This window comes from Neolamprologus multifasciatus, chromosome 13 (assembly GCF_963576455.1).
Source record: "Neolamprologus multifasciatus chromosome 13, fNeoMul1.2, whole genome shotgun sequence".
Taxonomy (NCBI): Eukaryota; Metazoa; Chordata; class Actinopteri; order Cichliformes; family Cichlidae; genus Neolamprologus; species Neolamprologus multifasciatus.
The window spans coordinates 5,153,685-5,167,814 of NC_140451.1; the positions used below are offsets into that span (position 1 = coordinate 5,153,685).

The window sequence follows — 14,130 nt, forward strand, 5'->3', positions numbered from 1 at the left end:
CAAACAAAACAATACAAAAACAATTTTTGGAGTGCTTACCTGCTAAAAATGACTCTCTCTTTTTTTAAATAATGAAAATGTTTCAAATATTCAGGTGAGTCTATGTACAAGAAATTATTATGAGGCAACAATTTAACTATGTTACCTTTAAAATTAAGTATCGTTTATTCAGTTTGGCATTACATTAAAATAGTCGCTTTGAATCCAGGGACCTGGTCTGTGACCACGTGTAGTCAGCTGCCATCTTAAAAGCAACTTTGGTGCATCAAGAAGGCGATAAAATGGGAGCAAGATAGAATATATTAGTGTAGAACTATACAAATATAATAATATAATACAAATATTAGTGCAGAAAAAGGAGACACATTGCAAATTTAAGAAACAGATAGTAGCTCTTGTAAAATCATTCTTTATTACTGGAGTGGAAGTGGGAGTGAAATCAGTGGTGACATTGAGACAGATGAGGCTAATCGCAGTGTTGATGGCATTTAATGACAATCAGACAAGAGGAAAATAAAACTAAAGGTAAAACACAAGAGACAAAGAACTACTAAAGTAAAAGAAGTAAAAACCAACTGAAACGAGGTACAGACATGCTCAAACTTAACAGAATAAACTCTGAAAATACAGAATAAACTCTGTAAATGCAGAATAAACTCTGTAAATGCAAAAACAGTAAAACTAAAATAGAAAAAGAAAAGGCTCATACTATAAGCAGGCCATTAGAAAAAACATTCAAATTCCTATCATTGTTGTAAAATTGTAACTAAATATGGGTTCTTAAATTGGCAAAACAGAATTAAATATGCAGATATTGAGTCCTGTCTAGTTCATTAAACAAACCTAAAATATATTTGCAAGAGCACTTTCCAGAGGGGGCTGTGTGTGTGTGTGTGTGTGTGTGTGTGTGTGTGTCTGGGAGAGCAATCTGAGCTCTTCCATCTGGAGGGGACACCTGGATGAGAGGATGCAGTCCAAACAAAAGCAAGAGGATGAGGGTACTTGTTTGAATAAAGGAGCTTATTTACTGTCAGGCCAATCTGTCTGGATGACCCTCATCTTCTCCACATCACACCGTGACACTGACAGTATGCAAAATCGATTGCAACAAAGAAAGCCAAAGTGCAGCAGGAGGACAAGCTATAAGTAGAACACTTTCTCAAACACACTCTCCTTGACTCTTTCCAAAATTGCTTTAGATTTTTGAGAGCATATTTCAATTCAATTCAATTCAATTCAATTTAATTTATATACACATATTACATATGTCTCCTATAGCCGCTTCCCTTCATTGGCTCCCTGTTAAATCCAGAATTGAATTCAAAATCCATAAAATTATGAACAGAATCGGTGACAAAGGGCAGCCCTGGCGGAGCCTATCACCCACCGGGAACGAGTCCGACTTGTTGCCGTCAATGGGAACCAAGCTCTTGCAACGGTTGTATAGGGATCGAATGGCCCGTAGCAATGGGCCAGACAATAATTTTATGGACAGGATTTCTAGGCGCAGCCAAGTGGCGGAGGGCTTTCACTTCGGTGGCCTCAGAATCTCATCTCTGCTTTTCGCGGATGATGTGGTTCTGTTGGCGAGTGATAGAGTTGGATGTCTCGAGACCGGTCTTGGTCTCGAGACCGGTCTCGAGACCACTTTTACGTGGTCTTGGTCTCGTCTTGGTCTCGACGTACTTTTGTCTTGGTCTTGTCTTGGTCTCGACGTACTTTTGTCTTGGTCTTGTCTTGGTCTCGACGGACTTTGGTCTCGGTCTTGTCTTGGTCTCGCTGTCTCGGTCTTGCTGTCTCAGATCAACATAGTGGTCGGGAGATTTGGAGTCAACAGTATCCATGACACACAGCGTAACGTTCGATAATGTATCATGCGCAAAAGTTTTAGCTCTAAGAGCCGTGCTTAGAGAGTGCTTTGTAGTGAATCAGAATAGTCGACTCCCATTGAGCGAGAGCCGGCTCCTCAATTAATTTCCTTTTGCTGCTCAGCTGTCACACAGCGACACACAGTGGCTCAGCCATGCTCAAATCCCTCCACATTGTGGCATTTTATTATTTCGCCTTTCGCGCCCTTCAAACACAACTAAATGCAACCCGTTAAATCGAGCAGTATGCCCGGTCAGTAAGTTACAGAAATGTCAGCGACTTCGTCTGTCATAAAGTTTGCGTTCATAGAACACAAAGAGTTTTTGGTAAATGCAAAAAAGAAGCATTCGGCAAAGTGCAGGTTTTGCAAAGTCTCCTTGACCGAGACAGCCGGGACTACCTCAACCTTCACCAGGCACCTGGAGCGCAAACACCCTCAAAGGTAAGCTAGCCAGTAGCCATCTATCCATCTTCAAACTCTTCTAACTACCTTTCCAACCTCAGATGACCAGGTCATGTTTATGTAATATTGTTATTTATAATGTGTTATAAATTATGTAGGGACAGTTTTTTTGCAACCGTCCCTGCAGACTTAACTTTAACTTAACGTTACGTTACATGCTATGTACAGGTAGCTAGCGCTAGCAGTGGCTATCAGCTACTTAAACAATTTTCACTAACTTTAGGTATTTTGGTGAATTCATTGAGCAGAAATATATCGAAACCATTTCAGTGAGCACTTTAAGGGCTGGTATGGTGTGGTTTGTTGTCGACTTTAATGGGCATATTTATGTGGTTGCTGACTCGTAAGTAAGGACGGGCGTTTCAAGAGTGTCCCTATAACATTGCTCGGCTAACAGCGGCGTTCTCGACAGTGAAGCCCAGATAAGAGCGGTCTATGGCTCTGGTCCAGATAGCACGGATCGCAAAACTGAGTCCTAAAGTTCTTAAATCGAATTTAAGGACCTTTGACTATGACTTTCTTAGGTGTTTTCTACTATGTTGCCTTACTAAACCAGTCCAGTGTGTAGGGGCTATTTTAGCATTATCAGACACAGTTATTTTGTATTAGTGTAACTTCAGACTTTATTGAGTAGTTCATTTCTTGTCAATACAGCTGTGTCTGATAGCTGACTGGCAGGAGGAGGCTTAATGCAACATGCAAAGTTAATGCACAGACATTTTGTCTTTTGTAGATTCCATTCAACTGTTTTTCTGTTCTTGTTATTTAAGGTCTTGCAACCCTGAACACTCCAGTATTTTCATTATTACTAGTTGTGCCTAATGATCTATATGTGTCACACTGGATTAGATTAGGTTATTTTGTATGCAAAGGTCTGCCCTCATTGATAGGTTTAAAATTACTGTGCTTATAAGATACAGTAGTTTTTGTGGTTGAATAGAAACAGATGTTTTACAGATTCCTATTTCCCTGTTTTGTAGGTACTTGGAGTACAAAGCAGGATCTGCAACATCAGTGATAGCGGTCAATCCCACACAGCCTCAATTATCATTGTTTGCTCCAAGCATCCACTTATTTTCCCCAAATTCATCCAGGCAACAGGCCATCACCCAGTCCATCCTCCAGGACCTTATAGTTGGATGCTCTCTCCCCCTGTCTATCATTGAGAATCCACATTTTAGACACTTCCTGAATGTCTTGGATACCAAATACACTCCTGTGTCTAGAACCACCTTGACAGAGAAGCTGATACCTCACGTTGTCACTAAAGTGAAGGGTGACATAATCAAAGCCCTGGAAGTCCAGCCAAATGTAGCAATAACAACAGACCTCTGGTCTGACCGGAGGCTTCGTACTTTCCTGGGAGTTACTGCTCATGTTGCCTGCAAGAACAAGGACTCTTACAGTTTACAATCATTTTTTGCTTGACTGTAGGCATTTCACAGGGAAGCACTGCGGCGAACGAATCGCCTCAGCATTTGACAGAATAGTTGAGGAGTATGGCATTGGCCATAAAATAAGCTACATTCTGACGGATAATGCATCCAATATGAAGCGGGCCTTTAAAGTCAGGATGCCAGAAGTAGAGCACCCTGAAGGTGACAGCAGTGATGACCTCGATGATGAAACAATGTGGGAGGATGCAGAAGGTTCTGATCCATGGTCAACGGGTGAACGTCTTTCTTGCTTCGCCCACTCGCTACAACTTGTCATCAGTGATGGGATGAAAGAGGTAAAGGCAATAGCTAGAGCCATTGCCAAAGCCAGCAAGTTTACAAACCTGCTGCACAGCAGTAGTAACCACAAAGACTTGTTTGAGGCACACTTTGGCTCCAATAAGTCCATCCCAGCAGGAAACAACACCCGCTGGAATAGCACCTACAGACAGTTAAAGGCTCTGATCACACTTGACCACGGGGCCATCACTGAAATGTGCAGCGATACAGAGAATTTAGTGTTTTCAACTAGGGCTGGGTATCGTCACTGATTTCTAGAATCGATTCAATTCCGATTCACAAGGTCCAGAATCGATTCGATCCACGATTCGATTTAATTCGATTCGATTCACTTCGATTTGAATATGGGAAATTTTGACAGTCAGAAATATTATAATTCAGATCAGTACATTTACATATTTTTGTATCTATAAAAAGGAAGCTGACACACGCAAGACTTTATCAAAGGTGTGAGCGTCACAGCAGATGCCTTTGTGCCAAAGTAGCTGAAGATAAAACACAGAAACACATGAAGGTGATTTTTCCTGGCCTGGGATTTTATAAAAATATTCTGCAGTACATCAAAAACGAAAGAAAACCATTAATCAACATATGAACATTACCTCTGAAGTTACAGCTGTTTTATTAGAGACATGGCTAAGCATTTTGCATTTTGCATATTTTAAAAGTTTAAATTTGTTCAGCATTGAACGGCAGAAATTAGGTTTTCTTTTCGAAAGTATATAAAACGGAAAGAAAAAAAAAGTCGGCCGATAGCGCTGTAAACAACGGTAGACTTGTGCGTAACAAGCAAGCGAATAATGCAGAAAACCATACAGAGAGAGAGGGGGGAGAGAGAGAGAGAGAGAGAGAGAGAGAGAGAGAGCTGTGCATCATGGTAGAAGCAAAACAGTAAAAGTAAGAGTGAATACATGACGATGTTTATGTGAAGTGTAGTTTGGATCTTCTTTTGCTGCTGGTTCGGTCAATATTGTTTGGAGAGACATCAAACTAACAGCTTTACAATCAGCGCATAAAGGAGGTGAACACAAAGCGCGGACCAGATCAGAATCAGCGGGCTGTCGGCTTTCAGCCCCGACTGTGAGAAATTCGACATCTGATTCTGATCCGCGGGCTGCACTGTGTGTTTAAGTCTTTGTGCAGAATCCGTGTTCCTGCTCTCATTTACTGTTTTAGCTGTTTGGTGGTTGTTGAAGTTTTGTGAGATTTCACCTGAGATTCTGGCATTTCGGGCAAAATAAATTTATATTAAAAAATCGATTCAGGATTTTAATGAATCGATTTTACGTAATCCAAGCCAGAATCGATTTTAATCGATAAATCGATTATAAAAACCCACCCCTATTTTCAACCCGAGAGTGGGCTCAGCTGAAAGACCTTTGTGCTTTGCTTGAGCCTTTTTCTGATGCAACAGACCTTACAGAAGGTGATCATCAGGTGACTATTAGCATGGTGGTCCCCACTGTTCTGGACTTGAAGAATCATCTTATAAAGATGGAAGTACAAATGCCCCAGGTCGTAACTATAGTCAGGGCACTGAAAAGATCCTTAGAGAAACGGTTCTCTGGAATTTTCAGGCAGATTTGCATGGACGAAAAGGATCCAGAAGAGCCGTTTAGCCATCGGATCTACTTCCTTGCCACCATGCTCGACCCCCAGTTTGGATTGACCTGGGTAGATTTGGATGTCCAAAATGGTGAAACCGGACCAGCACTGAAGAGGTTCAGAGATGACCTTAAAAAGTCATTAATAGGTGACTGTATAATAATAATAATTTATTGTTGTTTTTGTTGTTCCACTTATTATCACTGTCTTTGGTTTTATAGCATCATTAGAAGCATCCTGTCTAATCCTGTCTTTGTGTGTGTGTGTGTGTGTGTGCACCCTTTTCCAGACCTTTTGATCACAGAGGTAGACAGAGACGAACCTGCAGCACCAACAGAAGAAGACACAGAATTATCAGATAGTGACTCAGCGCCACCCCCAAAACAACGTCTTCTTTCACGTTACAAGGCATTTAGGTTGCAACGCAGCACAAGCCAGGACTCGAGCACTGATGCACAAATCAGCAAGTACCTAGACAGCATAAATAACTCTGACTGTGATGCACTCACCTTTTGGTCAAAAAACAAAGAGCGTTTCCCCAGTCTACACAGTGTTGCCTTGAAGGTACTCTCTGTCCCTGCCTCTTCTGCCCCAGTTGAGAGGGTTTTTAGTAGAGGAGGCATTCTAATGAGACCCCACCGCACACGGCTAGGCTATAAGATGTTGCAATCTTTAGTTTTCTTGAAGTGCAATCAATCACTGTTTTAAAATGTGAACTGTTTTCTCTCCCTCCTCTCTGAAAATATGCTGTTTGTTCATTATATATTTGTTCATAAGATATTTGTTATTTGTTCATAATGTCTGTGTTCTATTGTTCCTGCCCTACTGAACAACAGGCTTAATTTCATTGGCAGTGTGTTGTAATCTCATGCCACTGAAGACATCAAGATGCCAGAATCTTTTAAGCACTTGTTCTTATTCTTATTAATGCACAATTTGTATTGGTATGTAATATTTGTAGTTTGCATCTGATTCATGTGAGGTGTGCACATGTATTTATATTGTTTGATTACAGAATCTTACTTAAAATGATGTTGTTTGACTAAATAAATGTGACCATTGACATTTAAATAACATCTGCATATCACTTTGTGTTGACAGGCCTTATCCATTTTAGGAAAGTTGATATCATACAGTGTAATTTGACTAGTACTACTACAATAGGACATGATGCAATTTCAAGTTTATAATCTTCAGTTTGATGTTACAATTTTATCTATATATAAAGTATAACTGAAACCAGTTACATATTTCCCATTCTTTAGACAGTTGTTGGAGGTGATCGCTGTTTTGTCAGATGACTTTGGGGCCAGTCAGTACCATCATGTCAGCCCTCAAAAGCACACAAAAGTTAGTCTTTTTTGTCCCGGTCTCGGTCTCGGTCTCGCCTCAACTTGGTCTCGGTCTTGGTCTCGTCTCGACTTGGTCTTGGTCTTGGTCTTGTCTTGGTCTCGATACCCTCTGGTCTTGGTCTTGTCTTGGTCTCGGATTAGGCGGTCTTGACTACAAGTCTAGCGAGTGATTGGAGAAGGGAGCCGGAGATCGACAGACGGATTGGTGCAGCGGCTGCACCGGTCCATCGTGGTGAAGAGGGAGCTGAGTGTAAAAGCGAAGCTCTCAATTTACCGGTCGATCTACGTCCCTACCCTCACCTATGGCCACGAGCTGTGGGTAGTGACCAAAAGAACGAGATCGCGGATACAAGCGGCAGAAATGAGCTTCCTCCGAAGGGTGGCTGTCCTCTCCCTTAGAGATAGGGTGAGAAGTTCGGCCATCCGGGAGGGGCTCAGAGTAGAGCTGCTGCTCCTCCACATCGAAAGGAGCCAGCTGAGGTGGTTTGGGCATCTGACAAGGATGCCTCCTGGGCGCCTTCTGGGGTTGGTATTCCGGGCATGTCCCACCGGGAGGAGGCCCCGGGGCAGACCCAGGACACGCTGGAGAGATTATATCTCTCGGCTGGCCTGGGAACGCCTTGGTGTTCCCCCGGATAAGCTGGAGGAGGTGGCTGGGGAGAGGGAGGTCTGGGCTTCTCTGCTTAGGCTGCTGCCCCCACGACCCGGCCCCAGATAAAGCGGATGAAGATGGATGGATGGATGTAATTCAAAATCCTGCTCCTCACATACAAGGTCTTAAATAATCAGGCTCCATCTTATCTTAATGACCTTATAGTACCATATCACCCCATTAGAGAACTTCGCTCTCGCTTAGTTGTTGTTCCTAGAGTATTTAAAAGTAGAATTGGAGACAGAGCCTTCAGTTTCCAGGCCCCTCTTCTGTGGAACCAGCTTCCAGTTTGGATTTGGGAGACAGACACTATCGCTACTTTTGAGATTAGGCTTCAAACTTTCCTTTTTGCTAAAGCATATAGTTCGGGCTGGATCAGGTGACCCTGAATCCTCCCTTAGTTATGCTGCAATAGGGTGCTGGGGGACTCCCATGATGAATCACACTTAATATTAATCTCTGTCACTCTTCCACAGCATGTCTTTTATCCTGTCTTCCTTCTATCACCCCAGGAAATGGCCCATGCTCCCTGAGCCTGGTTCTACCGGAGGTTTTTTCCTGTTAAAAGTTTTTCCTTCCCACTGTCGCCAAAGTATTTCCTCATAGGGGGTCTCTAAAAGTTGATTCTGTTCATCCGCACATAGCGTTTTGTGGGAGAAACGTTTAGTCACTCATCCAAGTGACTTCTTGGGACCTGCAGTCCTGCAGCTTAGACTTACCTTAGACTGACCTGATGTCACTTGGATGCAATGTTCCCTCTAATTTTTCATGTGTCTGAGCAAACACACAAACTCCCTGAGCGGTCCCTTGGACCACTGTGAGCAACATTAGACGTGTGCACTGTGGTCACGCCAGCATCTAATCCACCCAAGTTACATGGTTTATTAAAATAATCAAATGACAGCATTTACATTTATGTTAGACTACTTTTAATTAACTGTTTTAGCCCACTTACAATGAAATTTAAAAAAAATCTTGTTCATGATCTGTGTAGTATGTTAACACTATTGGAAGTAAAAATAACTTGAACTCCAATTTTGAAAACACAACTTTCTTTTTTTTTTTTTTTTTTATAAAGCTCTGACTTGTATTATGAGTCTGTGGTCTGGGAGAGAGTCCTGTAACTCTGTCTGCAAAATACAGTATATAATGACCAATGTTGGGCAATTAATTATATAGTTACTTCTTCAAAAAAGTAACTGAGTTATGCAAACAACAACGTTATTTGCAGCTGTTTACCTAAAAATGCAGCCAAGGCGTTTTTTTTATATAAACATTTCAAACTATTTACAGAACAATCAGCTGTTCTGCATCAAATTTGATGCCACACAAATAATTTCTGCCAATCCAAAAAATAATTTCTGTCCACTATGAGATAAAGGAGAACAACAGCCTGATACCTGCAGGCCTGACAACAGGAGATGTATCACTCCTGTAACACCTGTAACATTCAGCAGTCGCCTCATTGTTCTGACACACAACAAAACTATTGACTACACTACACACTAACTACACAAGTTTGCGCTTTGTCGCAAATCTCTCACATCTCAAAACACCGCAATCATTCCTAAAACTTCCCAACTTCCCTTCCTAAAGAACTAAATGCCATGTTGCCATATCATTTTTTGATTGGTCGACATGGTATATTTCCACCAATAGGAAAGAGTGGGGTTTTTTTTTGGTTTTGGTTTTGCTCACAGGCGGAGAGTGCTTTCCTTATAAAACGCTGTTTTTACCGTTTCTTCCTGCAGTAAATATAAACATCGATAGCATTTGGAAAGAAAAGCAAACATTGCATATTTTTATCATAACTCTGGTTTTACGTGGCCGATCAACACAATTTAAAAACTGGTATAACGTCCACACTTTTTCCGTCGATTGTTCCGTCTGTCCTGCTCACATCTCCAATGGTTGTACACGTTGTCATTAACGTGGCTTCACTCCACATCAGCCACGCCGCTTTGCTAGCTAAAACACCGGTGTCAGCACATAAGGACGCTGTCATAGCCTGTCAACGACGTTGATTAGCTGCGTATATACGAATGTGAATTGCATTATTGGCTGGACTATGGGATAAGGTGGCATCGTTCTAATCCCATACGGGAGCAGCCAGTGACTTACTGACTAACACTGCAAAACAGAATTGTTAAAGTATTAATATTAATTTCAATTCAGGTTAGATTTTTTTTCTGTGCGCAAAGACTGTGCCAGCAGTGCGCAATTGCGCAGGTGCACAGCTTAGAGGGAACATTGCTTGGATGAGTGAGAAACGTTTCTCCCACAAAACGCTATGTCCGGATGAACAGAATCAACTTTTGGAGATTTACTTACCTGGATGATTGAGCATGCATCAAGACATAGGGGGTCATATGTTTGTTGAGTTTTTTTCTCTGTATGTGCCATTGTAGGGTCTACCTTACTATATAAAGCGCCTCGAAGCAACTGCAGTTGTGGTTTGGTGCTGTATAAGTAAAACTGAATTGAATTGAAAAAGACATAAACTGATTGTCATCAAGATCTTCACTGTGTCCCGCAGTTGTCTAGATGATGGTCTGGCTTCTTTTGTGACCTCCTGGTTGAGTCGTTCATGTGTTCTTGCAGTAATTTGGATTAGCAATTCTGAAAAGGCTTTCACTTGGTTTGTTGGAGTCCCAAAGCTTTAGAAATGGCTTTTTAATCCACGACACTTTTCTTCTGTTCTTGAGTTTTCTTAAATCGTAGATTAGATTACTTTTTCACATAGATCAGGTGGGTTTGGACAGCTTTTTGCCCTTTATAAATGAAATAATCATTTCAAAATGCCATTTTATATTTATTTTAGTTATCTTTGCCTAAAATGTATTTATTTTTTGATGATCTACAACTTGTGAGTGTGACAAATATATATAGAAAAATGAAGGGGGTAAATGCTTTTTCACAGAAGTGAAAAAGTATATTAGTATTGGGTCTTGTTCAAATGAGTCCAAATGCTTGGCTGCCTTTTGGGATGTCGTACAAGACAGGGCGCTGCAGTTGGTATGAGGTGAATCAAAAATGACACAGTGATGCATACTATACTATACATATATACATATATAACTATACATACTATAGTTTTCTCTCCGTCTATTATGTATTTTCAGCTGAGGCACCCCAAGTGTAGAATACATATATACTGGAAGTGCTGGGTATACAAGAATGTGGCAAGCTAACAACAGCTAAATTAAACAATAAACAACAGAAAAATCCTTTAGCCGTGGGATATAGTCATTGGAGGAGATTCTGGCCACTGGTATTAACTTAGTGCTAATTAATTAAATAATTAAATAAACCTACTAACATGATAGCAGTGTACTGAGGCATAACTTTAGCTTGAACATACACAAACAACTATAACTATTATCATACCAGTTAACCTGTCAAAGCTAATAACACTTACAGTCTTATTAACGCACACGGAATCACACAAACCGCGATACAACTGCCATGCTCTGCTGCTGCTTTTCGTCTCTCACTCTCCCTCTGCGTGATGCGCACACGATCACTGATGCGCTCATTTCGGTGCGCTTGATTCTTGCCTCTAGACATCCTGCGGCCGAGTCAGCAGGGAATTTGCACACCAAGTGTATAACTAGATGTTTTCAATTGACATACGAAGAACTGCAATATAGAAATGTAATTGTAGCACAACTGTGCACACATATACAATTGATTCACTGTTGTGAGACTGGTTCATTAAACGGTAATCAGTGGAGTATTTTGCTACTAACTGAATTTAAAAAAACCTTTATTTTCAATTTACAGGTATACATGCATGCTGAGGTTTTACCATATTACTCAAAAATTACAGATCATTGGTTGGGAGGTGAGTGTCTTGGCATACCTGCCAACATTCAGGTTTATATTAGTTGGCAATTGCTAAGTTAGATTTTATCTGTTGCCTAAAATCTATACACTGGATTGTATAACTAAATATATAATAAATAAATAATCAATGAATATTCAATATTTTCTTTTACTAATTATTTACCTTTCTAAATTCACTACACTATGCAACTAGCCTACCTATCAGATGCATTTTGCATTGTCTTAAGTGACTTCATCTTCCAACAGATAAGAGCTTTTCATTCATTATTCAAATGTTCTTCCTTCAGCTGCTGCTCAGAATCTGATTGAATCAGCAGGATTATAAGCCCAAACTGAGCTCAAAGCTTTGATGAAGAGAAGAACTTTCCAAATGAGCCACACTTTTCATCTGGTTTGAATTCCAGGAGCTCTTAGGGCATGAGATGCCTTTGTTCTTGTAGCTGTTTGTCAGGCTGCTGAGAGCTGTAGGCAGTAACTGAATTATCTATTATCTAAAACCAATCCAGAAATATCAATGCACTGTATTCACAATTCCATCATGCAGGTGCTGTCAAAGACCTCGCTATGACCAGGAATGTGGACCACGTCAGTCTCTCGCATCTTTACACTGGTTTCCATTGTATAGAAAATCCCAGGCTTTATTAACATCAGCTTAATTAACTCATCTGATCATCTACTAATTACTAAAGATGACCTGAACCCTATGTTCTTCTTCTTCTTTTGGAGTTTTTTACAGCTGATCATCTGCCTACATTTCACCTGCTGGCTTCCTTTTCTGTCACACCAATCCTACTCCAGTTCTTGACCGATCCTCTATGGAAATTTCATTCATGATGATCTGCATGTTTGACTTGACAAAGATTTGACACCACATGAGCTTACTGACACAACCCTTCCTGGACTTTGCAGCAGCACTGGAAGTACACTGGCCTGGTCCAAGGCAAATTTTTGTTGGGGCTTCATGTTGTCCTTGGGTCATCCTACTCTCACTAAAAATGAATTTAAATTATGTCATCAAAGTAAAATTTGAATATACATTGTTTTAATTGAATAAAAATGCATTAGATATGACTTAATTTATTCATTTTTGCTTCCCTTTAAAATCGCAAAAGATGTTGACCTGAAGCTTAAAAAAATACTCGCTGAGAAATGGATTATCTTTATCCCACTGGTGAAGGAGACGTGGTTAAAAATAGCTGGAGAACAGGAGACATGGTGGGATGTTGCAAAAGGCTATAAATAGAGATGTGAGCTGATCTGTGGCCATGACTTTTAGAATCATAATCTGTTATTTTGGGAAGATTGGGTGACTTGACGGCAGATTATCAAACAGTAGGCTCTCAGATTAGAGGAGACACATTGTGCAACACCACGATACACCTCCAGCTCATAAACAAGCTGGATGGGGAAAAAAATGCCTCAAAAGCACATCAATTGACAGCGTGACTCAGTGTAGTGATGTGTCGGTCGCGAATGAAACGGCTCTTAGAGCCGACTCTTTGAAGTGAACGACACAAGCCGTGGGTTTTTTCTTTCTTTCTCTCACCCTCTCTCTCGCACTTTTTTTCCGCTTCACTCTGCACGCGAGCCCCGTGCTTTGCGCTGGGAAGAGGGGGGAGGGGCGGTAGTTACACTCGCAGTAGCACAGGAACAGAGCAGGAGAGAAAGAGCCAGGGACAGCAACGTCACATTAGAAAGGTATAGTAAACATCCACAACTATTTTCAGTTGCGGATGATAAAGAATTCAGAAAGTTTATTCATGCAGGTCCATATGACAGAGAATATGCATCTTCTTTTTGTTTTTATATTTTAATTTATATTTAATTGTGTTGTGGTTTGCAGTGTTTTGTGTTGTTTCACTTTAAACTTGTTTAAAAGGAAAAAGCTGAAAATTAAATAGTTAAAAGTTGAAATGTAAATAGTTGTTTTTTGTATTATATGATTTATTTATTACATTTTATGTGGAGTGAATAAATAAAAGTATATTTATGGTGGCCGCTAGAGACAAAGCACGTACAAACCCCGAAGCACGTACAAACACCAAAACACAACAGAAGTGCTCCAGGATGCTAGGCACAGTGTTGAGCTTTTGTTACCTAGTGGCTACACAAGCCAGGAAGTACCAACGACCGGATTTGGTGTGTGGTAGTAAAAGGTAAATGAACATTTTTTTTAAATTATTTGAATATATATGAGTGCCTGTGTATAAATACACAAACAATACACACATGCTTTCAATTGTGTAATTTAAGTGATCTAGTAGCTCTGCTTTGGAAGTTCAGTTAACACTAGGAATGTGTTTTGGAGTTTGTACGTGTTTTGTCTCTAGGGGCCACCGCATATATCTATATATAAACATATATAAATAAAACCACTTTTTTTTACGTTAGTAATTCCTTTTGTGCATAATTTTATATTATTGTTAATAATAAATTAATTAAAGCAACAAAACAACCTGAAGCCAAAAATCCCATCACTAACTCAGTGAACTGAAATAGGTTGTATGCATTACCCAAAGTTGTCAGACATATTAGCAGATTAGGCAAAGACTGTCTAACTGTTGGGAGGCAAGGTGCAGTCCTGACAGTACTTTCCTTTGATTGTAG

General features: G+C 40.5%; 1 protein-coding gene across 1 annotated transcript; it reads left to right on the forward strand.

Moving 5' to 3' along the window:
* Positions 1–1,589: 1,589 nt before the first annotated feature.
* On the forward strand, positions 1,590–7,193 carry LOC146504903 (zinc finger BED domain-containing protein 4-like). Its single transcript, XM_085183147.1, has 4 exons — positions 1,590–2,311; positions 3,313–4,311; positions 5,426–5,821; positions 5,963–7,193. Exons 2-4 carry the CDS (start codon positions 3,708–3,710, stop codon positions 6,379–6,381), a joined length of 1,419 nt encoding a protein of 472 aa, XP_085039273.1. The 5' UTR covers positions 1,590–2,311; positions 3,313–3,707; the 3' UTR covers positions 6,382–7,193.
* The last annotated feature ends 6,937 nt before the right edge of the window (positions 7,194–14,130 follow it).

Coding starts and splice junctions, on each gene's coding strand:
- LOC146504903 (XM_085183147.1), top strand. CDS start 3,708: ATGTTGCCTGCAAGAACAAGGACTCTTACAGTTTACAATCATTTTTTG. Junction 4,312..5,425: donor TTCAACTAGGGCTGGGTATC/GTCACTGATTTC, acceptor TTTCAACCCGAG/AGTGGGCTCAGCTGAAAGAC. Junction 5,822..5,962: donor CCTTAAAAAGTCATTAATAG/GTGACTGTATAA, acceptor ACCCTTTTCCAG/ACCTTTTGATCACAGAGGTA.